Source organism: Strongylocentrotus purpuratus, unplaced genomic scaffold, assembly GCF_000002235.5.
Source record: "Strongylocentrotus purpuratus isolate Spur 01 unplaced genomic scaffold, Spur_5.0 spur5_scaffold_6, whole genome shotgun sequence".
Classification (NCBI taxonomy): domain Eukaryota; kingdom Metazoa; phylum Echinodermata; class Echinoidea; order Camarodonta; family Strongylocentrotidae; genus Strongylocentrotus; species Strongylocentrotus purpuratus.
The window spans coordinates 58,727,856-58,752,481 of NW_022145612.1; the positions used below are offsets into that span (position 1 = coordinate 58,727,856).

Consider the following 24,626-nt stretch of genomic DNA (forward strand, 5'->3'; position numbering starts at 1 on the left):
TATCATGCCTTTTAATTTTTTTTTTAATAGAAAATAGAAGTTACTGAAATGTCCTGACTTTTATCTCCAAGCCAGCATAACATGCATGGACAAATTCTTTATAGTCCTTCTATTTAGTGACTGCTTGATCAACATGTTTGCAAACACTCTCAAGAAATCAATACCAAATACCATATTGTACCCTCCTACAGACATGATTACGTCACATTATACAGATATTGACTGGCAGGGGGTGTAATATAACATTCGAGAACATATGGTCACGAGGGAAATATAACTCCCTTCAGGTCCGAAGAATGTTATATACCCCCTGCCAGTCAATATTTGTTCTATTAGATAGCTTTGGTTTGAAAATTTACGGGGGGGGGGGGTCCATTTTTTTTGAGAAATAAAAATTCTTAGAAAAACAATTTAGGAGGGGAAACAAAATTTCAAGGGGAAACAAAATTTCAAGGGGAAAAAAAGTATTGTTACATCACGAGCTCTGGACCAATCACATTTCGGTATCTGTCTAAGCTATCTAATATATTTTTGTAATTTTGGCATATTTCCAAAGGCAATCGGTATTGTGAAAAGTTGTTAACATCATCCTGTGAAATCATGCTGAATGATTAAAATGTCATAACAAGGTGTAAACGATGTCTTCACTTTGTGGGAATGTGGTTGTCATGCCAACAGTGATGCAAACGGCGCTTTGAAAAGGACTGTACTTGGAACACAGTTTACTAATGAGTCCTCATCGTTCGGGTTCTCATGTAAGGTCTTACGAGATCAATGATGCATTGTATGTTAGTGATTGGACCAATACTTTATAACCGAAAAGAAAAAGGAAGCAAAGAGGAAGAAGAAGATGATGAAAAAGAAGAAGAAGAAGAAAAAAAAAAAAAAAATGCTCGCAACATTTAGGCAGGGGCGGATCTACGGGGGGGGGGGGGTAGGGGGTTTAACCCCCCTCCCTTTGGGCGGGCGCAAAAAAAAGAAAGAAAAAAAGACATTACAAAAAAAATTGTGTTCACTACAACCCCCCCCCCCCTAAGCAACAGAGCGAAATATTGGTGGAGGTGATTATTACATTTAGCCCCCCCCCCCCCCTCTTGGAAAATCCTGGATTCGCCACTGGATCAACTCCCCCCCCCCCCCCCCCCCCCTTGTCAGGAATGACGAAGCAAGAAACGGTCTTTAAGAAGCCATACATGATCCAGTTTCCTTCTACAGTTATTGCGTCTGTCACGTACTTTCTTGAGGTGTGAGGAATGACAAAACTAGACTTTTGAATATTCGCCAGCTCAAGACAATAAAAATGGATGCATATCTGTGTAAGTTTAATTTTAGGTGGATTTTAAAGATATCATGATGGGGCCAAAAGGTTAGGATTAGGATGATTTGAAATTGATGACAATTGATCCCATGTACTTTTTATCCGTTTGTTTTTCTGAATTATTATCACATTCTTTCTCTTTTCACACCCCTCTCTCTGTTTCTCTCTCCACCTCCTCTCTCCCCCTCTCTCTCTATCTCTCTCTCTGCCTGTCTCTGTCTGTCTGTCTGTCTCTCTCTCTCTGTCTCTCTCTGTCTCTCTCTGTCTCTCTCTGTCTGTCTGTCTCTCTCTCTCGTTTTGGCTTCCTTTCTCATTCCAATTAGTAATTACATTGTTACTACTGTCGTAATAACCAGTGGAATGTTTGAATAATTATGCAATTCAACCGTACGTCTGCAAATAGACTTAAAGAAAATTATCATCATTTTTATTACACTAGATAGGCCTCAATTGGACAGATTTTATGAGTACTAGTAAGATTATAATTATGTGAGCGGATCCGGATCCTTCACATTATCCTCGTTCCATATGCCCGGAAGCTTTAGGGAATATTTTTACCTCGCTGATTTATCCTTGCTTTCAATGAAATCAAATCACCAGGGTGAGATGGATTAGATCAAGGTGTTAATTCCCTAATTACATCCTTCATGTTGATGTGAATAATAAACATTTGAGATGCAGTCTGCGCTGATGGAGGTTGTTTGTAACAAAATGTAAAAAATAACAAAAAATATAAAAAATAAAACAATATATATTTAAAAAAAGAAGAGATGGAGAGTGCTCATGAAAGTTTTGTAATCATAATTCAATAATTTTTCAACTCTGAATCAATAAGTACACAAATAAAACAAAATCTTGTTCATATTTGGAAAAGGTTATTAATGAAGCAATTCCATCACTTTTAGCTTATGGTCAGGATTTTTTTGTTCTCAAATGCACGAAGTAAGACCTTACTATGTTTTAAAGATCTGTGAATATTCGGGGTCATTTGCACCATGTGCCGATTAAAGGATGAATTGATCTATTGCTGCGTAATCGTAATCAAGCATTCATGTTCAGGCAGATCTAAAATTGTCAAAAGGTATGATTGTGTGTGTATGTCTGCGTGGGAGGGGTTCTGGAATTTGATTTCCAAAAATGCCATTAGCTTTTCCTGACGGGGGCAATGGTGTATATTATCGAAGCAATATTTTCCAAGATGATTCCCTGTTATCTCTCAAAAAATACGTTGTTTTGTCAAAATATTCGTTTCATATCAAATTGATTGCATTCTCATACACCCTCCATACCTAGACACATAACCACTTAATATCAACAGAAGTAAAGAAATTGAACTTCGAAAAATATACCTTGTTTTGATAATGTCGTTATTTTATTATAAATATATATATATATAATTCGTTTTTTTCAGTCAGTTGGAATAAACACATGACATACATCAGAAAACTCAATTGAATATCTACCTCACATAGAACGGTGCAGAAGAGTTATCATACAATATTTAATGACATGTATGATAAAATGAAAATTGTTCGGTGATAAACAAACGAAAACAGTTGGTACACCTCCCCCCCCCCCCCCTCAGGTTTGACTGAACTTTATCTTCATGAGGAAATCAAATCATTTATTTAATTTAAGAATTCTTTTCAAACAGTGCAAATAGGACTCCAAAGCAGGTTCTGATTCAATTTTTGTTCTCATTTAAAGACCAATTTTCAATAAATATGTATACAGGGGTCAAGTCTTGTCAGGTGGACTGACGTCTCGCTCCTGAATATTTTCAGTTTCTATTTTTTAAGCATTGATGATTATAATGACAATGTATTTTGTCACCAAAATACTGAAAAATATGTAATGTAAAAGTACAGGTAGATAACCTCGCTGCTTAAATAAGAAAATACCACCCCCGAATGTGAGGTTGCAGTTCTCCGAATATGAGTAATTTCGAAATTATCTCAACATTAATTAGTAACAATCAGTAGTCATCATCATAACTCTATTCATTCTAAATCTGGAGGCCATTACAATATATCTGCTTTCCTTTCAAGTCAAATGGACCAGCCACACTTTTTGTGAAAAATATTAAAGTATGAAAAGTATGAAAATAAATAATCAATTAAACTGAGCTTTATGAAAGCAAACGAATCCTGTTCCAAACATATTTTCACTGAATGAAAATGCTATTTCCAATAAATTAAATGTAACTAAGTTGTTCTAAGCATTCTTGTATCTCCCCTCCCTTCTACATCTGTCTCTCGCTGTCTCTTTCCAAAGAGATACGAGCAATTTTATCTGTCTCTGTCTGTGAATGTGTGTGTGTGTGTGTGCGTGCGTGTGGGTGTGTGTGTGTGTGTGTGTCTCTCTCTCTCTCTGTCTCGCTCTGTATACATGTATATATTATGTAAAGTAGAAAATGCATCAATTCACAACGCGAGAGGCCATTCCATCTAGCGTTTTTAATTGATATATTTTCAACTATTTTCATTCTGCCTAGTTTCCTTCTGCATCACGTTGGACATTGTTCCTCTTTAGGATTTGTATATATTCCCTATTCATGTTCAATACTTCTTACGAAAGTGTACAAGAGATCCATAATCTATTAATATATATGTATCTATATAGACATAATATACATACATATATAAACACACACACACATATCTGTCTGTCCGAATGTCTTTTTCGTTCTGTGTCTTTCTGTCTTATGTACTGCTACCCCTATGTTTATACACACTAGTGCAGACCTGGGTCCTAGGGTAACTATACGTCCCTCCATCCAGGCCATATATTGATGATAATATATTCCTCGAACCAAACTGCTTTCCAGATGTGCACAGATTTGTTACAACATCTATATTAGTCCAAGGAGTTCAGTCTCACCGTTGTACGGCCAAAACGAAGTGAACACTATAATATTCAAGATTCTTAAGACATCCTGCAAGAGTTGGAGGTCTATTCAGTATGTTTTCCTTCGTTCTTCAACGGTGTTTTGATCCAGGCTTTTAGCTGGGATCTTTTCATTCGATATCGTCCTCGTCCATTTCCTTTGTGATTTCTGCAGATGTGAGATCCAGGTTTGCTGTAGGTAAAATAGATAAATTACCAAATTAAATGTACGATAATAAAGCTTTCCTTCCAAATTGTTTATCTGCATGGCAGTATGACTTCAGTCAGCTAATTCTTTAGCAGGATGTCTGAGTTGGGGGAATCAAAACTGCGTTCAAATTTTTCCAATTAAAATACACATAATCATGGTAATCGCTAATGAATAGAATCGTTGCATAATACTGTCATAGCGTTCTAATTAATTTCGTTACTCCTGAATAACGGGACTCTATTAACCACGCCCTCAGATCTCCTGGTTCTGCCATTGGTAGAAATAATGAAAGGGTTAGGAGAGTATTGCCTATGTCGAATCTGAAGGGTGCTCAGTTTGCTCCGGGCCTTATAATTAATTTCGTCAACAGATTAGGGCAAGGGTTAGGGTTCCTAGTGTGTAAGGTGATTTCTATGGTTAGGGGTCAGGTATAATGTAAGGCCAAGAGGTTAAGTTAGGAAATTCAGTTAGTGTTCGATGAATAGTGACCGCGAGGCAATTGTCGCAGGATCAAGATGTTGACTTACCTTGGTGTTATCTGTAATGCAATCGAACGTATACGCTTCGGATACATGCCCAGCTTTGCTCGGTTTTAGTAGTAACATGGTGTGCTGTATGTCGTGAGCTGTAAACAAAAATAATTACATTTATAGCCACTATCAATCCGGCACCGTCATACACTATAGTGACTATCTACAGGGTAGGAATTGAAGATGGCTACCTTGCCCAGTCCATGGAAGCGTGGTCCTCCAATGGTATCGGACCCGGGAACTCCTGGCTTCAAGGACACTGCTTTAACAGCCAATCCAGAACTTTATTTACAGAGCATCAGACCATAAAGTTCATACATACCATTATCAATTTTTTATTTTTTCGTATTCTTGGAGACAAAATGGCAACATCGATCACCATGACTCCTTCTACAACTGATTGTGAAATCTACGACTACACTACAACACTTGAAGAGAAGTGCCATAGGCTCTTAGTATACATCGGTCGAAGCTCACCTTCAAGTCACAGACCACCCGTTTAATTTACGGCCTATCATGGGGTCTGTTCTATGGATAAGATAATTAGTTCCACTGGCTCTTAGTACACAAATGACATGCTCCCTTGCGTTTGAAACTTCCATTTAACGTGTTATCTTTGGGTCTAATTACCTATGATTAAGACAACGTGCCACAGGCTTTTAGTATAAATAATGCGTGACTCCATCTCCTGACATGGACCCCATCCCAATTTAACGCCATATCCTAGGGTCTATTCGTCTATTGACCTATTCTCACCTGCACATTGGTTCTGGTCGACTTCTGTCCGTTGAAGCTGGTCCAGCATGATTGGGGGTTTGCACACCACGAAGAATACCCCATCCTTTGGGCGAGGTAATGACTGGTACTTCTGATCGGGAACACTGGGGAAACCCGTAAATGATCGTCGGGTCACCAACTTGCGTCGTCTTCTTGTGATCAGAAGCATGTCGTCGAAGAGGAATACGTAGACGTCAAGAGTTTTTCCGTGTTCTGAGGGAAAAGAGAAGAACGGGAATACTAATGCTTCGAAGGAGCGCTTGGTGGAAGGGATACCGAGAAATCACTGAGGATAGTTTCATTATTTTGGCCCAAATTATTTTAATCTGAAAAGTATACAGTGCTTAACGTTTCTCGTGTTACCTCGAATTTTTTCTGGATTACAAATGATTATTGCTCAAGTTTAAGGTAATTTGAAGCTCATTATATCAAACGTGGCCAGCAGTCAGAAGGGATAGAGCAACGTCGATCTGGCGCTGCTCAGTGGCTGCCGGGCTCACGATCAATTGGGCAAAAAGAATTTTCATTTCGGTTTAATAACATTTGGAGTGGACTAAAAGATTATTATTATCATCAATAATAATCAAATTGTAAGAATATGGTAAGAAAGAGAGAAATAGTTGCCATACTAAATAAAAATTTAAGAGATTAACAAAACCAGACATTAAACATATAAAGGTAGATAAAAAAAAAAAGGGACAATCATTGCACTAGCTTAAAAATATAAGAATAGCCTTAAAACTGACAAAAAATATCTATGATGAGGACACTAGCACTATGTCAGAAAGCTAACATCCATCCCTTATGGTATAAATAACAGAACCATTCAAATTCCATTAAGTAAACTGATCAAATGAGGTAACGGGCCGGTTTGAAGAATCGGTGATAGGTAAGAACCTGACATAATTATATTGTAGTTTCCTTTTTAGGGAGGAAGCCAGATCCGGCAAACAGGGCGATTTGGTAAAGATTTCGCGAACTTTCTACTAGGATGGATATGTTGCACATTATTTGCTCTACAACCTGAAGGGCACTCACCGATCATTCGCAGCGGTCCTTCGTGGACGAGTGTTCTCTGAGAGCTCACCAGAAGGCTGTTCTCCGTCGATTCATCGTTCGAATGTCGACACTATGGATGATAAGAAGTAAGTTACATTGGTTGCGGTGTGACCACGGCTTTATATTGGAAACATGAAATATTTATTTTCGTTAACACAGGAGAGAAAATGTATAAGTTGAAAGAAATCTTGCCTGCTTTCACTATTTTTGTTACCAGTAATGCCGTTGCACTGACCCACTGTTTTTTCTCCAATTTTGTAATTCCTTCTTGTTGCTGTTTTCGAGGTTTAATATCGTGCTGATGCAATGCTAATGTCTCTGCATGTAAGTTCTAAAATTATGTCATTTCTAGTAATCAATTCAGGGATTCTAGCTTTTCTTTTTTCGAAAGAACATATATATATATATATATATATATATATATATATATCATGTAGGCCTATATGAATTCAATTTAGTACAGATATTTCACGTGTTCGTATAGAGAAATCAGCCTATGGACCCCAAGAATGCCAAACACATCTACAGGCACTTCATCATGTTCTGCACGGGTTATTCCTGTGGACATACCCTGGACGAGTCTAGTTCCTCTTGATCAGCAGGCCATGTAAGCATCTGCTGGATCTCTCTGAGCCGCTCAAAGCTGGAGAGCCATTTCACCTTGCCTTCTAGATCATCTATAAGAAATACAAGCAAGGTGTGAAAACTTGTACCATACTTTCATATAATCCTCTCTCTCTCAAAGTATTACGACCCTCTTTAAATATTGGACACAAGCATATCAGGGCGATTGATCCAGATAGATCACTAGTCCTACAATCAACCGCAAACTTAGCATCCCTTGAGAGTTGGGATTAATATCACATTACGATTGATTTGAATCAATTGAAGTTCCCCTTTATCGACTTTATTTGTTAAAGCAAAGTTTCCCGTTTCGATCAAGGGTTTCGTGAAAAAACACTTACTCAAGGAGAGGGGCAGGTAACGTGTTAAGAAAAGGATGTCATGCCCTCCCACATACCCGATAGCTTTTTTTCAGTCACATTTCATCTTACGAACGTCACTAACCCATGGAAGCAATGCCCCCTCAACGCCCCGACACACATTGTATACTCACCCATGGATCGTTCGACGTTGAGTAAGGTCGCATCAATCTCGGCTTGATCTTGAGCGTCCGAGGTGCAGTCTCTGATGTCTCGAAGAAACAAGGAATACTTGGTGATTCGCTGGATGGGAGTGATGAGTAAATCTACCAGCTTCAGTCGTTTGCATCGTTTGTCCTGCTCACAGAGCTATTTCACAAGGGAAAATGGGAGGGAGGTACATGTAGATAATCTTACAATATGAAAGCATAGTGTTATCATCATCACAATCCAATGGCATCTCTATTAGATTAAATGTATCCATTTCGTCCACTCGTATCATGAGCAACCTCTAATTATTTTTACGTTCCAGACAGATACATTCCTTGTCAGATGCAATCAATTGTGACAAGATTCGCCATGAAAACAGATCCTTACAATTATCAGATTATTTTTTTCTCTTCAAAAGGGCATGATTGTGTGCGGTATGAACACGCATTTGTTCCAATTACTGATCATAATTCTTGTAGCATTCGATCAGGTTTAACTTCAAGGACCGGTCGGATGTTTGTCACTAAGATCAGGCCTTTTCTCAGAAGACTGAAAAACAACCAACGCACTACACCAACGCGGAATCCTCGCATAAGAAGAGTACTGCTGCGTCTAACGGCGAAACCTTTACGGAAGTTTAAAATTGCCAACGATATGATGAGGTAAATTAGCACAAGAACACGAGAAAACGAGAAAGTCAACTTGTATATGACGAGAAGACAAGTTGACTTGTCATCACATCTTCTCGTCCCAAACAAATTGATTTAAGATTTCCAATAACTCTCTTGTCTTCTCGCCTTAAATCATCTCGTCATTTTGTCGGCACTTTAAATTTTAAAGCTGCCGTAAAAACCTCTAAAAAGCCACGGTTCATCGACACCCCACTGCAACACGTGCTATCAAATCAACACGAGTTTCAGTGGAATGGCGATGTAAATCATACCTTGGTGAATTCTAAGAAATCCTCTTGCTTCTTCAGAGCGTGTAGATACTGCAAAGCACCCGCGTAGTTCATACAATAACGAGGGTAGGCAGGACATACATGACTTAAGAACTGGGGAAGAAAATTAAAATAAAATAATGAGTAAAATTTGGTCAAGATAATATACATGCATGTATATCTATCTATGTTCATTCATAATGTCCATTCTTTGGTGTAAGAAAAGGGAGAAGATGGTACTGCATTAGATGTATTCTCCATGAATGTTATACCATGAAAACAGACCAACCAATCAATCAACCAGAACACAAATTCTACTAAGATCTAAAGCTCAAGTTTATATGAATTCAACGTACTAGGATGGCACATTGATGATAGATGATGGATGTGTGCCTTTAAATTAGTTACCAGCGAATATCGGGTGCTAACTCCGTATGCTACATAAGGCGTTATTAGATACAGACATTATACACAAAGCACCAAGTGTGACTGAAACACTTCTTTCTATGTATAATCGATTCTGGTTTTCTCTTTGAATTTTATGTCATATCTTGGAGCAAACGATAAAATACAGAACACCTACGTTTGCGAATGCTGCGACGACTGCTTGCGTACCGCCGAACTCGCTACTGCCATCAACACAAGTAAAGTTCCGAAAGAGCTCCCGACAAAACTCTGTACTGACCTAATTAAAAAAGAAGAGTTCAGTTGATACGGACAAAGATGCATTTCTAAAAGGTTACTCTTGTTCTATTTATGTGCCCCGCTCGTTAACAATAAATTAAATGATATTTTCCTTTTACAAATCCATAATGACCTTGTTTTTCTTATTATATTTTGATCAGGATTATTTTGTTTTTTGTATTTCTCCAGATCCAGTGGCGTAGCAGGGTCGAGGTATTGAGTGACATTGCCATTGACACGGAAGGCAGGGATGGGGGGGGGGCAGCCTTATCACTGCAAATTCTTTGTGTAATGATTTCATACAACATTAGGTGGTTCACTCCTTACACAGGGGTTGTGTTAAGTTGTATAAAAAAGAATGACTCATCTTCACACAACGAATTTGCAGTGTAAAGTTGTGTATTTTTTTTACACAACTTAACACAACCCCTGTGTAAGGAGTGAACCCTCCAATGGTGTGTAAAGTCGTTACACAACGTTACACAACAAATTTGCAGTGAAAATGAGAAATAAAAAGGCCATCAATATTATTAGGGGGTGGGCAGGAGCACTGTCATCATCATTTCACATATTCCCTTTTCCCTCCCTTTTTTTCTCAACTTCTTCTATTTCTTTTGATATTTTAATCTGTGCACGGAGGACGGGGGCAGTACTCCCATTGTCCCCTGTACACACGGCATTTTCTTTGAAGGGATTCCTAAACTCCTTAAAGTAGATATTCATTGATTTTAAAAACTAACTTTATTTTCATTATTGCAAAGTTGAAACTTTGATTCGACAAGGTTATCAAAATTCAATGCTTGGAAACTTTCGAAGTAATGATTATTATAAATTACAAAACACTTAAATACAGCCCCGGCATAGCACCTGAAAAGCTCTCCGAACGCTGCTGAGATGTGTGAGATCACAGTATGGACATGACTTGCACAAGCAGACGATGTCCCATGATTATCTCACACATTTTCAGTGCCTGTGTTTTCATCTTGAGTTCTTTCTCTTCACTACCGTCAGGCTAAATTTATAATCTATTGCCTCACTCTAAACCCCGCGCATGGTTTTATTTTGATGACAAATGCAGCGATACAAAAATAAAGGAATCTGTCGCTTGTAAACAAAATAAGACGCCATTGTATATTCAGCTGCACACACCGGGGTATGTTCGGCGTTTCAAGAGGGAACAAATGCCGTCCTTAATATCATTCCGGGGGTTTTTCAATTTGAAAGTCTGGTTTCTTTGATTGTTAATTAACCCATATCCTGTGTATTTACAAGCAAAAGATTTTAGTTATCAGAATCGGGTCATATCCTCTTTTGAATGGTTTCACATGCCATTACATTTATATACACTAAACTCATTATAATTTGAGAAATAATAGCTTTGCAATTATGTTCATTCTCTAAGGGATGTCGTCTGCTTGGGCAGTGTTGGTCCATATAGTGACGTCATTAAAACATCGTTATTTTTCCTGCGAATCTCTCGTATATCCCAGCTGCTATGGGGGTGGTTGTATTTGTATTTTTATAAATCACCCGATATGTAGTTGACCTTAAACTTGTCCGATGGCCATCTGTTAGCTTACCAGTTTCTAGTGATACATTAGTTGACATATTTGTGATTTTCTTTGAATTTCTCCTTTACATTGGATGGTTTCTATACGAAGCCAAAATTTTAAAGTAATATATATCTCAGTGACAAACCGACCCCACACCGTCTTTAAACAGACAGACTATCGGCCATTCAGAAATATTGTCGTTTTTATTTGGTCTTTTGTCGGTCTGGTGCCGGTCTGGTGTCGGTCTTCTGTCGGCCAGGTGTCGGTCTGGTGTCGGTCTGGTGTCAGTCTGGTGTCGGTCTTCTGTCGGTCAGGTGTCGGTCTGGTGTCGGTCTGGTGTCGGTCTTCAGTCGGTCAGGTGTCGTTCTGGTGTCGGTCTGGTGTCGGTCTTCTGTCGGTCAGGTGTCGGTCTGGTGTTGGTCTGGTGTCGGTCTTCTGTCGGTCAGGTGTCGGTCTGGTGTCGGTCTAGTTCGTGTGACTGAGGTATTACACTACAGTGTATTATGATAATGCTTTTCATCTTTTCAAATGGGTGAAGATCGTGAAGAAGGATATGTTTTTATGATAATAATGATAGTCACATTTGGATAGCGCATTACTACGTTTCTAAGCGATTTGCATTATTGTTACCATGGTCATTGAATTCAGTTGCTAAATTACTAATTGTAGGGCAAACGCTCTGTTCTCTGGCGAGTATTCCGGCCAGGCGCCATTTTACTAGAAGGCGCCATTTCACAAACGGGTGTAACACAGTTGTTAAGGTTTATAGGTAAAGATATTTGAAACGTTTTAGATATATGTAAAAAAGAAAGTTCATGATAAATGCCCAGAAGGAAAATGGGGTACGAAAGGAAGGAAGAAAGAAACAAATACAAAAATGCTAAAGAACAAAACAAAAATCTGCTAGCACAACTATTCAGGATATAAGTGATTTTTAACAGTTTGTTATTAATGATTTTTTTTTAAATTATTCGTTTTCAATCCACATTATGTCTGGGACTTACCGCACACAATTCGTCCAGATTTGCGAAAAGTTTGGCCACCTCAATATGCATCAGATGACCCTCGCACTGCAACCACCGAAGTCGTTCTTGAAAAATCTAATTTGGAGCAAAGAGATTTTACAACAAAATATAAATATACAATTAAGACACTAACAAAATGTATTGGTATATGGTTAAGAGGGGTAAGAAAATACATATAAAACAAAACCCGGATCATTAAGCTATTATTATCATGTACATCCACATTATTATCACTGATAATGTCTTTACCATTGTTATTATTGTTGTTACCATTATTATCATTACTGTTTGAAGCCAAAAGGAAGTTAACTCTTCGTGAGCTGATACGAGTAAAAGCCCCTCTGGCTCCTAACAGACCAACATCATAACCACTTTCGTTGTTTTCACAGTATCTTGTTAGATATATTAAACACTATTGGAACAATCCTTCGATGGCGTCTAGCTCTTACCTCTTTGAGAACGAGTATGTGATCGATGAGGTAGACGCACTCGCTTCTAAACAGCTCCCATACCTTGTCACATCGTTTGATCTCATTTTTGTCGACGGATTCATGGTTGATCGGCTCAGGTCGTTCCATACTCCACTCAATGAAGTCTCTCCAGTGTTTGTCCTGCCAATCAAGAAATTAATGAGTGAACAAATGTATTAATATACATAAATAAATAAATTGATTAATCAATAATAAATACAAATTGAACAACGAATATATAAATAAATAAATGAATAAATGAATAAATAAATGAATGAATATACAAATAGATACATAATTAAAAATATGATTCTCACCGTCATAAAAATGTTTTGTGTTTGTTTTACTTTATCATGTCTATGGCTTCATTCGACTTGACAATGTGTTTGTGAAAAATGTACTCTTAATTAAGTCGAACTTTCCAGTGTATATAGTTGACGGTCGCAGTGTGTGTACATTTGCCTGTAATTAAGATAGGCATCGCTGACGATACAAACAATAAAGCTATTTTATATTTAGAAGAAGAGAATAATTAGTAGTGATCGACGAATTCATGAAACCTGGTATAGAATTCTACCTAAATTAGCAAGAGTGGAAATAGGTTGTAGGGGTCATATTTCGGATCATCATGATCACCTCGTTTTTGGAGTGAAAAATCCACGCTCAAACTAGAGTGAATTCCAGTTGATTTACAACTCCTAAACGAGTGGATATTTATTACAACTCTTATGCATTCTGATAGTATATATCATACCTTATAGACAGCGAAATCTAGCTTCTCTTTGTCGTGAATCTTGAATTTAGAAAATAGTGATGTGATATTATCTGCGGTAGAGCTGTCTTGTTTACCCTACAAAAACACAAGATATATGGAGAGAGCGAGAGAGTGAGAGTGAAAGATATATATATATATAGAGAGAGAGAGAGAGAGAGAGATTGAGAGAGAGAGAGAGAGAGAGAGAGAGAAGTGAAATAAAGGGACAAAAGTGACCGGGTATTAGAAAATGTTCATCTTCATGCCCATGTACTAGGCCAGGGGTTCAAAATTGAACTAAACGTAACAATAATCCATTATACAGCAAAGCGTTACTGTTCGTTCGGAAACACCGAATAAATGTTGCTCGAATATACTGTCCATCCCCCATTTGTGGTTTCGTGTTTTTTGTGCCCATTGCCTCACTTAATACACTGAATCCATCAAACTTAGAATATGTCTGTAATCATTCTCTTATTTGATAAAGCCATGAAGTAAGATGTGACACATAACACTTTCTTCCTCGACCTCATTATAATTCTTAAAAACACTTAGAAAGAATACATAGAAGATCTACTGTAAGGTCTTACCAGGGTTCTCTTGATTTTGGCCGAGATTGATTTTCGTAGCACGGCGCCGAATTTCTTCTTCGTGTCTAAAAAAAACAAAACAATAGTGTTATAATAGACAAGGCCTAAACATAATGGGTGGTATTCTCTTAAGTTAAGCCGGGACTAAGTCCAGACTAAACAAGAATTTTAGTTCGCACTTCTATGGAATGCTAGGTTTCATCTTCCTCCTTCAATATTCATGACAAAGATAATCTACCAAGGACTTTGTTGAAATTTAGTGTATACTCATATTATCTTTTTCTTCCTATTTCAGTGCAAAATTAATTTTTTGACACTTTTCATTGAAGGATTAAAATAATCTGTTCAGGGTAAATTAGTTCACAACAGGCACTCCATAAAAGTGTGAACTAACTAAGCACGCGCTAACTTAGTACGCGCTACCGGAATACCACCCCATAATACAGCGATATTTCCATATTGTTTCATTTTATTGAAAATTTAGGGATTTGTTTTTAGTATGACTATGAGTCCTAAAAGACAAACGTACATGTACAAAATAATAAAAGGATTTAGTGATAATTGGGCCTGTATTGCATTGTCTGGAAAAAAAAGTATAAACAGCTGAAATTTATTTCATTAAACTTTCGATCTGTGTCTCATTTTAATTTGACTGTAACCTGACCAACATGCACAGTAATTTGTTATTTTGGAACGTATGCGAGTAACTTTTCTTTTTTCATGGGTGATAAGTACACTTTGTTTTCGAGAATTCTCGCTCCAAGCATCTATTCTTTAAAGTTTTTAGCTTAAGAATACCATGTCCCTTTCGGAGCCAACATCAAACTCTGTAGAACTTTGTAGGAATTATGAATATGTCATGTATGTCATATCTGTGAAATTTAAACGTTAGCAGTGTCCTAGTATTGTGCAAGGAAACCCGTTCATAAAAAAAACATAAAATGAGCTGTAACAGGTACATGATCATTTTGTCTACATCAATAACCCACTACTTGTAATGGACAAAATTATACTAATTGAATCTTTGTGCAGCACAAAACGTACGACCATTCGGTACAAGGGTCTGAAAATAAGACTATTACTTCGGTTATTGCAATCACTTATGTCGATTCGACAACTAATGGTCGTTACATTCCCACAAAAAGCCATTTTCAAACCCTTTTGTTTTGAAGGAAGTTCTAAATAAGTATTGTCTTTCAAATGCCGTTAGAATTCAACCTTTTGTCGTTGTTCTTTTATTCCAAAAGAATCGTTGCCAGCATGAGCTCTAATTGAGAGCAATCAATTAATGTTGGTGCATGAAAATTATTAAACCTCAATTAACGTGACACCGAAGTGTAGGAAACTTGAAAGATATATAAGCAATTTGTTACCTTGTTCACTTGTAGAATCGGTATCAAGCCCCTGAGCACTAGCCTCTATGAAATCTTTTGGAAACAATGCCATTATAAAGAAAAATCGTCACTTTTATAAAAAAAATACTTGACCGTATTTGATGTGTAAAAATGTAAAGAAAAAGAAACAAAAAGCTATATTCATTCACATTTAGTACGTGGCTTATACTGAGTTATACAAATACGTGACTGAAGTAACATGCCCATGATCTCCGCTTCCAGTCATGATAAATATTACTTCAGAAAATTTATGAATTAGTTAGCGGGATTTCTAAATTTTTAGTGACTTTCAATACTCGCCATTGTCGATATTTATTACTTTTTATATTACTTAAAGGGATTAAGTATCTTTGTCTCAGATTCTAAAAGAAAATCCTGGATTTAGCTCATGCTGCAATTATATATTCAGGAATCCCATGACTTTTACAAGCCGATCGCCTGTCTGATTATTAAGATATTTATGATTGGAATTAGAAATTAAAAAAAAAAAAAAAACGTTTTCCAAACGGTTTTATATCACTACAGTCTATTAGGGAAATGAGTACGGTAAAACCGGTCGCTCAAAGATGTTTACTTTAGTGAAGCACTTCATGATACTTTTGAAGCGCATTTTCTTTTAGGGCTTCAATATTACACCATATCACAGACACTGATAACACGTAGGGCCATGCATCTCAAATAGGTAAAACTGGAAATATTGTTAAACAATGTCTTTAATGATCATTATTCATTTATTTTTTCATTTATTATCTGTTTATTAAATATATTACCTTGAAGGTGCACGGCAGCAAAGGCTATAGAAGGAGAAAAAAAAAGGAAATTAAATAAAACGATAAAATATCACCATTTTCGTTATCCTCTCTTAATTGAGTCGTTAATAGCTCATTGATATGAACATCTACATATGGTAAAACAGACATCTTTAAGAAACATGAACTATATTTACAATTTTTTTTCCCATTCCTGGGAGTACATCATCCCAGCCAGTCATAAATTACTAACAATATACAACGTAGACATTTTTACTCTAATTAAATACAATGGATGAAGATCGAACTCATTGATCAATATCAATACAAACAATCTGGTTGTATCAATATCAGTAAGAAAAAAAATCCGATTGTCTGATTTGTTAGGCCCAATATCATTTCTATGATTGTATCAAATAATACTGCAAGCAATTCAGTTGGTTATGGTATGGTTATTCCACAAGAGTAAACATTATCATTATCATCATTGTTCACATATTGTTTATTTATTTTCATTCCAGTTTTTTTATTTTTTTCTTCTCATGTAATACCAATATATTCAGCATTTTATGAATACATCCCATTACAAAATAAACGTTTCATAAATACTAACACATTTATAAAACTCACATGCTAGCGTAGGGCCAACCTCGGACACGCTATGAAAGTGATTACTCATGTCTGCTTCGTGTGCTGACTTCGGTCTCCTTGGGTTGATTAGTGTCATCTGAGGTGAACATGGAGCTGAGGTTGTCACCATCTCAGTCACCTTCGATGTGCAGTCTTGGTGATCACTGATAATGATAGTAATAGAAATGATAATAATAATGATAAGAATGGTTGCTTGTATATGTTTCGTATGCTGAATTCGGTCTCCTTGGGTTGATTAGTGTCATCTGACGTTAACATGGAGCTGAGGTTGTCACCATCTCGGTCACCTTCGATTTACAGTCTTGGTGATCACTAGGTGTAATGATAATGATAATAATTAGGATAATGATAATAACCATAATAAGAACAATACTAATAAGAATGGTAAAGAAATGAAGATGATGTTAATGGCACTACTACTACTACTACTACTACTACTTCTACTACTATTACTACTATACTACTACTACTACTACTACTACTACGACTACTACTACTACTACTACTACTACTACTACTACTACTACTACTACTAATATTACTACTACTACTACTACTTCTACTACTATTACTAACACTACTACTACTACTACTACTACTACTACTACTACTACTACTACTACTACTACTACTACTACTACTATTAATACTACTACTACTACCACCACCACCACTAGTACTACTACTACTACTACTACTACTACTACTACTATTACAACTACTACTACTACTTCTACTTCTACTACTACTACTACTACTACTACTACTACTATACTACTACTATTACTGCTACTACTACTACTACTACTACTACTACTTCTACTACTATTACTGCTACTACTACTACTACTACTACTACTACTACTACTACTACTACTACTACTACTACTACTACCACCACCACCACTACTACTACTACTACTACTACTACTACTACTACTACTACTACTATTACTACTATTACTAATAGTAGCAGTAATAATAATAATAATAATAAGTATCATCATCACTGTAATAATCTGGAAACACAAATCGTTCATAAAAATCTACAAGAATCGAGTTGAAGATTTAATATTTAACACCCATAATCAGGAATGGGAGGGGGTGCGTGAGTGTCTCGTAATGAACAGGAAAATGGTTGTAAAGTGAGGGAAGGGGTAACTGGGTCTCCCTCCTGAAGGAGAACATCTTCCAGTAGCGTAACAAAAGCCCAGACTCGGAGAAGGGGGGGGGGGGCATTGGCATCATAGGGCACAGTTCTTGAAATGCAAGAACCGGTGGATGACATGCAAATTAACAAGGATATTGAACGGGGGAAAGACTTTACCTTTCCCCTTTATGATGTAGGGACCCATCTCAAAACGAACAAAATCAACAATAACAGTAATATTAAACACACCAACAAACAAAACACATGACTATAATAAAGTATTCAAACAAGTCCTCAGGCAATGTTACTTCCTGTACGATGGCATTGGAAGTTCATTCCCTGTACCTAATGAGAGCCAAGGTTGCTTCGTTAATTATTTTTCCTCCTGATTTTTTTTCCTACTCTCCTTGCCATTTCATATTTCTGATATGACCGTTCTTGGAAAGGATTACGGCCCACCTGATTGTTATCACATCGTATTGAAAAAAGATGGTCCCTCCATTCTTTCCTCTTACTCAAATATTTCTTTTCTATTTCTATAATTATTCTTACATTCACGCCATGTTATCTCGAGCTGTCCAGCTTTCCTTTTCTCCGCACCACTATGCCGCTATGGACGTCTTTTTAAACAAAAACGTAAGAGTGAATGATGGATCTATTATATAATGATAATACAAGTAATAATGGTGGCATCTTATATACCATACATGTTTGCTGGTGAATGAATAGTGCTCTTTATCATCATGATAAATTGCATGGATATGTGATCTCTAAAAGAAGTTAATAAAAGAAAAAACATAAAATCACATCGAATCGAATAAAAAGAATAAAAACAAATTGACTTCACGGAAGTACTTTGTGTACAATAATAACGTGCGCCGGAATCTGACAAATAAATATTGCAGATTTGATCACTGTTCCCAAGAGGAAATAAACAAAACATGAACAATTTTACTACCTTTGTTAGTTACCAGTCATGAAAATAGAAACGTACACCACAACATTATCATGTTATTTCCTATGATCCTGTTTTGTGGACTTTACTGTTTGTTGATACAGGATGTTCATCGTCATGGCAATGTCATTATTATACTTGCACAAATAAAGAGAAAGAGAAAGAGAAAGAGAGAGAGAGAGAGAGAGAGAGAGAGAGAGAGCAAGATACAAAGACAGATAGAGAAAGAGTGAGACAGAAAAGGATAGCGAGAGAAAGGGTAACAAGCAAACTAACAAACAAACGGATAAGCGAATAACATCAAACGTGTCAAATATTGATTTCCCTATCCGAAGTACTTTGTGAGTCTCCGGAATGTTACCACATCATTCTGTTGATGTGGATACTGGTGTACTGTGATTGAGTATGTGTGTATGTTAATGTGTTCATTATGTACGTATACAAGTGTTTGAGCGGTGTATGAGATTTACTCATCAGTGACAGATGATACGGAATAATTAATATTCAAAATATTTATTCCAAATTTGGAATGATCGAGTTCAACTCCATACCATCTGTTAAAAAGAATTCAGTGTGCCTCGCAGGCTGGCAGATTCATAATGATTAACAACGTATAGAACATAAGTAAGATCGAATGTAAACAAGCTAAAAGATCAAAATCGTTCTCGCATATACAATCCAACCTTTGACTTTTCATGGCACTTTAGGTTTTTATGGTATTTTAACAGGTGTTATATCAATAATGCTGTTAACCGTAAGGTGGTATTGCTAATTTATTTGATTTTTAAGCTTTGATCTGTGGTTAAAAGCGCTTTGTTTTATAACTATGACATTCGTCGTGTAATTAACCATGGAGCAGTTTCCGACGCCCCGACAATCGGATTTGCCAATTTCCCTTTCCTTTCTGTTTATGTCTATTTGTTTTGTTACTTTGAACAACCTTCTGCCTCCATAAATTGTTTCCGCTTACGTCGCGTTACCCGCCCTTTTATGGACACAAGCCCTTTTATTCACGAAATATTGGGGTAATGTTTGTAAAATAAACCCCTCTCATCTATTATGGTCTGATCCAATTTACCCGACACTTCGCGAAAACCGTACGGCAAATCGAGGTTGCGTCATCTTCCGTTTTGTAACCCATCACCCGACCGGACCCAACGGCCCGATGATTCGAAGTCAGCCCTTTTTTGGTGGGGGGGGGGGGGGGGGGGGGACTAACGTTTTGGGGGAAAACATTTCTGGTAAAATATATTCCAACAACATCATTCTACTGACCGCTACTCATGTAGCATAGTTTGATAACTAAAAAGTGTCGGAATTCGATTAAGATACGGAAACATTTAGTGGAACCGTGTATTGACACAAGTGATGTCATTACAGCCTATTAGTCTTATAAATATGACAATCGCAAATGATATTGAATAATCCGTATATAAAATAAACAGCATTTTATCATATGATGCTAATTTTACATTCGAAACATCGAAATAGTTTCAATAAAAAAATTTAAAAAAAGAATTTAACGCAAAAGTTTGAAAGGAGAGAGAGAGAGGTGGAGGCTGAGTGGGCGAGGGAGGGAAAACGAGAGAGAGAGAGATAAAGAAAGAAAGACTGAGAGCTGAGCGAAAGGGAGAGGGAGAGAGAGAAAGAGAGAAGGGGGAAAACGGGGCAGGGGTGGGGGGGGGGGGTGGAGTGGTTGAGTTCGAATTCTCATGAAAAATTCCAAACGCGCGTTCACCAAGGAGGTAACGTTCGAACTACGGACCAAACCACAAATCATGTACCCTACATGCTCGAACCGTATTAAAATAGGGTCAAAGTCATTTGCATCGAATATCATTTATGATTTTGATTTATTATTGATGGCCCCTTTCTTAATCCGAAAAGAACCAAGAAGAAGGGAATAACTTCACGCAAACCCATCAATTCGATGTGAACAAATGCGGCATTCTTGTTACTTGAAATGTCAAATTATCAAGAGCGGTGGTGTTGATATATATTCTACAGTCAATCATGAGTTGTGCAGAGGTGTAAATAAGTATTGGCTTCATGATTTATAAGCAGACAGACATATTTGTAGTCGTCCACTATTCCCAAACACACCTGTCAACATGTATGTCTGATATTAACTTGATTTTAATGAGTCTGGCCTTACTGTCATATACTTAACAAGGCAGAGCAACAGACACCAATATCAACATCATCATTATTTATAATATGATACTTAGCACTAGTAGTCCAATCGATCAAGGGGGAAGTTTGTGTGTGTGTGTGGGGGGGGGGGAGGGACTGTAACCCACCACGACTTAGTTATTGCTCCATATACAATGCCTCTACGAAAAGGTCCCAAAGCACAATACAAAAAACTGTTGATTTTCCTTATAAGAACATTTTGGAGAATTCTTTCCCGAAAAAATAACGAAAAATAAACAAAACAAAACAGTAATAAAGGGTGGCAAAATACAAGGATTTGGGAAACGACGAAGATTATTAGTACTTTGTACTTTTTAGATTTGTCTGTCGATGATGAGGTTTATGTGTGGCTTTTAGATTAATTCACACTGCTTATATAAGTATGATAAGTTCATGAGTAGGTTAACAATGCGTATATCGTGCATACATAAAACATTGATATTCACATTTTTTGAAATATAGAATAAGAATCAGGGGACAGCCAAAATGAATCACGATTTGCTAATCAACATCTTCAAACCTAGAATCGTGGTGAAACCATATACCAACGACAGAAGAAAATTCCATACATGCCAATACTTCTTTTAAACCTACACAACAAATGATAGCCTTATCAATGTACGCACAAATTGATGTACAGGCTCATATCTCGACATCATAAGTGGGAGGGGGGGGGGGGGGGGCTCGTTGGGCATTTTCAAGATCCAAGAAACCGGGCCTCTTCAAACTGTTGTGTTAACCCTGTTGGCCATGATCTTTACCCATACCATTACGCAAACGACAAGCAGAAGTTCAACTTTTGACTTACTGGCTCTCTTCGACAGATGTATCGCTTGAAGCTGGAGATAGGTCGGAGGTTACGGCCCCTCTCCGGGACTTGATGCGGTAACTCTGGGGATGGGAGGATGGCTTCCCTTCCGTATCGAAGCTGGAGGATCGCATCTGAGGGGGGGAAACAAAGGCAGAGTTTGAAAAATTAAAAAGCAAAATTTATCCTGTTTTCTAGTATTTAACCGTCTTTTATGATAACTTCCATTCAAATCCATTAAATCAATATTTATTACCTTCATTAGATCATATAATAATAATAATAATAATAGTGGGTTCTTGTATAGCGCTCATGTTTGTCAGACTTGACACTCCTGGCACTCCCGATTATTGTCATGAAATGGGAAAATATGTATTTAGAATGTAAGAAGGAGACGAGAAGTGCCTACTCCCCCCTTCGAAAAACAGGTCAGATTACATACGTGCAACCTTATACTTGTTTATTTATTTACAGGATGACTGAAGAATGACGTCGAAAATCCGGGTCCGTATAGTTCATAATTTGTCGACAGTTTGCCAGAGAATTGGGCCCCCAGGCGAGGAAATATTGCGAGAAAGCGACGGAGAGACGCAAATCATCATTATTGGAAGTCAAGTTGAGCGAGATAGCAGATTGCAAAGCAGGGGGGGGGGGGGGGAGGGGGCACTCACAGTATACAACACAAACAATCCAAACCAATACAAATTAAAACAATCAAATGCCTAAAAAGAAATCAATGATGTGAAATCCCCCAAAACAGAAAATAATTGTAATGATTTCTTTGCAATCATAAAATGATCAACCCTTATAAATATTTTTACTAACCGGTTGTTGATTCCTCATGACAATATTCCTTCGATTTAATTTTGAAAAGCAGCCACGAAACAGCCCATCGCTGTATTTCGTCGATTCCGTTCTCTTCACTAAGGGACTCGAAGACGAACTGCTCTCCAAGCTCAGCGGCAGGGAAGTATTGCAGTATTGACGATCAAAACTCCTGGCCGTGTTCAACGATCTCCGTTTTGGGAATGTTCGGCATATCACGGTGTCGTCCGTCGTGATTCCATGAGCACTTCGTGGCAAGGTATGTGATATGATCTCCATGTCGAGCGGCGAGTGGCTTGTTGAAAATCTACAGATGTGTTTCTTATGATGCCTTCGATACCCCCACCGTAATAAATTGGCTCTCCTACCGAGATACAAGCGCTATTATACAGAGATGGAACGATTAGGTAGTTAAATCTTAGCTATCTCTGAAAGGTGAGATCGCACGTTCGCTGCAAGTTGGTTTCTGATAATGACTTCTTGACTTGTTGCGTCTCAGGAATGCGCGCTCTCGTCAGAGTCAGACATTACCATTATGGCTTCTCTCAGCGTGTGGAAGCTACCTAGCTAGGCTCAGAGTGATTACCTTCTCTCTCCTCTCCGCCTGTGCATCCAACTAATTTATTCCCTTGATGTTCTCAATCTGACGTGCACGCGTCAAATCATTCCGTCTTGAAAGTTTAATTAGTTAATTAGGCATGCCTTGTTGAGGTCGTGGAAGATCGTAAACCAAACTACTGATAATATAGTAGGAAGACTGTTTGCTTCGAATGCAAATCAACATCATCATCAACCCTGGTATGGTCAGGGAGCATTATGGTTAGAATAAGCATGATGCCGATTGCGTTTTATTGTTTTTTTCCTGCGTGGCATTTGAGAATAGATGAGTCGGAATGACAAGTATGATATAGTAAACATATGGTGTTGGCTTCTCTTTTTGTGGCTTCGGAGAATTAAAGGGCTTGGGCTCTCCTAATGACGGAAAATGAATTCCCATAATATCAAACAAAACGTTCGCTGAATGTTCAAGAATACAACAACCAATGATGAGAACACTTGATACAGGTAATTGAAATTTCTTTGGGGCAATCCCCCGTGCAGCATTGGTTGTTGTTCTTGTAATCTGTTATTCTTATTATCATTATCATTATTTTTATTATTTTTGTAATTCTTTTTATTATTATTATTACTATTATTATTATTTCATTATTATTATTATTATTATTCTTTTTATTATTATTATTACTATTATTATTATTATCATTATTATTATTATTATTATTATTATTATTATTATTATTATTATTATTATTATTATTATTATTATTATTATTATTATTATTATTATTATTATTATTATTATTATTATTATTATTATTATTATTATTATTATTATTATTATTATTATTATAGTTATTATTATCATCATTATAATTTATATATGCTACAGTTTGATGATATAGTAAATACTGCATGCAAAATGATTAGGATAGAGACACTTAAACACTCTTGTTAGTAACGTATTTCAGTCAACGAAATTTCCAGCAAGTTTTCGTTTAGTTGAAATTTGTTTCGCTGATCCAATCAACCTTACATAAAAAAACAATACCAAATATTATTGATCTGCGCCATACGATTGCAATCTCATTACCAGAAGACAGGCTTTGCTTTAAACTAAAAGCGTTTCATTCGGGAACCGGATGTTACGCTAATAATAACTAAAATCCACGCATTTTTACCTTGAACTTCAAAAGTCACCGGCTCTACCAAAAAAAAAAACCTAACAAAATAAAACAAAACAATATAACCACAAACATACAGAGAATCAACAACATTGATGTGAAATGATTTTAGCTCACATTCACCACAGACTGCATGCCGTTGTGTATATTATATATATTTTTACTTTGGAAAAGTTAATAAGTGTTTTGCGTTTACATTAAGTTCGTTAGTTTGCTGTGTGTAGTAGTT

General features: G+C 36.9%; 2 protein-coding genes across 2 annotated transcripts; both read right to left on the minus strand.

The window, feature by feature from the left end:
* Positions 1-3,670: 3,670 nt before the first annotated feature.
* Positions 3,671-14,034, minus strand: LOC100893553 (pleckstrin homology domain-containing family G member 7-like). The gene is made up of 12 exons (XM_030973597.1): positions 13,931-14,034; positions 13,341-13,436; positions 12,566-12,727; positions 12,096-12,191; positions 9,438-9,539; positions 8,858-8,968; positions 7,899-8,073; positions 7,352-7,458; positions 6,761-6,851; positions 5,702-5,935; positions 4,943-5,040; positions 3,671-4,397 (listed from the first exon to the last, which is right to left on the minus strand). The coding sequence occupies exons 3-12, from the start codon at positions 12,692-12,694 to the stop codon at positions 4,275-4,277; spliced, it is 1,266 nt and encodes a 421-aa protein (XP_030829457.1). The 5' UTR covers positions 12,695-12,727; positions 13,341-13,436; positions 13,931-14,034; the 3' UTR covers positions 3,671-4,274.
* Positions 14,035-15,208: 1,174 nt separating this feature from the next.
* Positions 15,209-23,153, minus strand: LOC115919530. The gene is made up of 5 exons (XM_030973598.1): positions 22,656-23,153; positions 21,831-21,964; positions 16,704-16,867; positions 16,095-16,118; positions 15,209-15,357 (listed from the first exon to the last, which is right to left on the minus strand). Exons 1-5 carry the CDS (start codon positions 22,932-22,934, stop codon positions 15,239-15,241), a joined length of 720 nt encoding a protein of 239 aa, XP_030829458.1. The 5' UTR covers positions 22,935-23,153; the 3' UTR covers positions 15,209-15,238.
* Between the last annotated feature and the right edge of the window lie 1,473 nt (positions 23,154-24,626).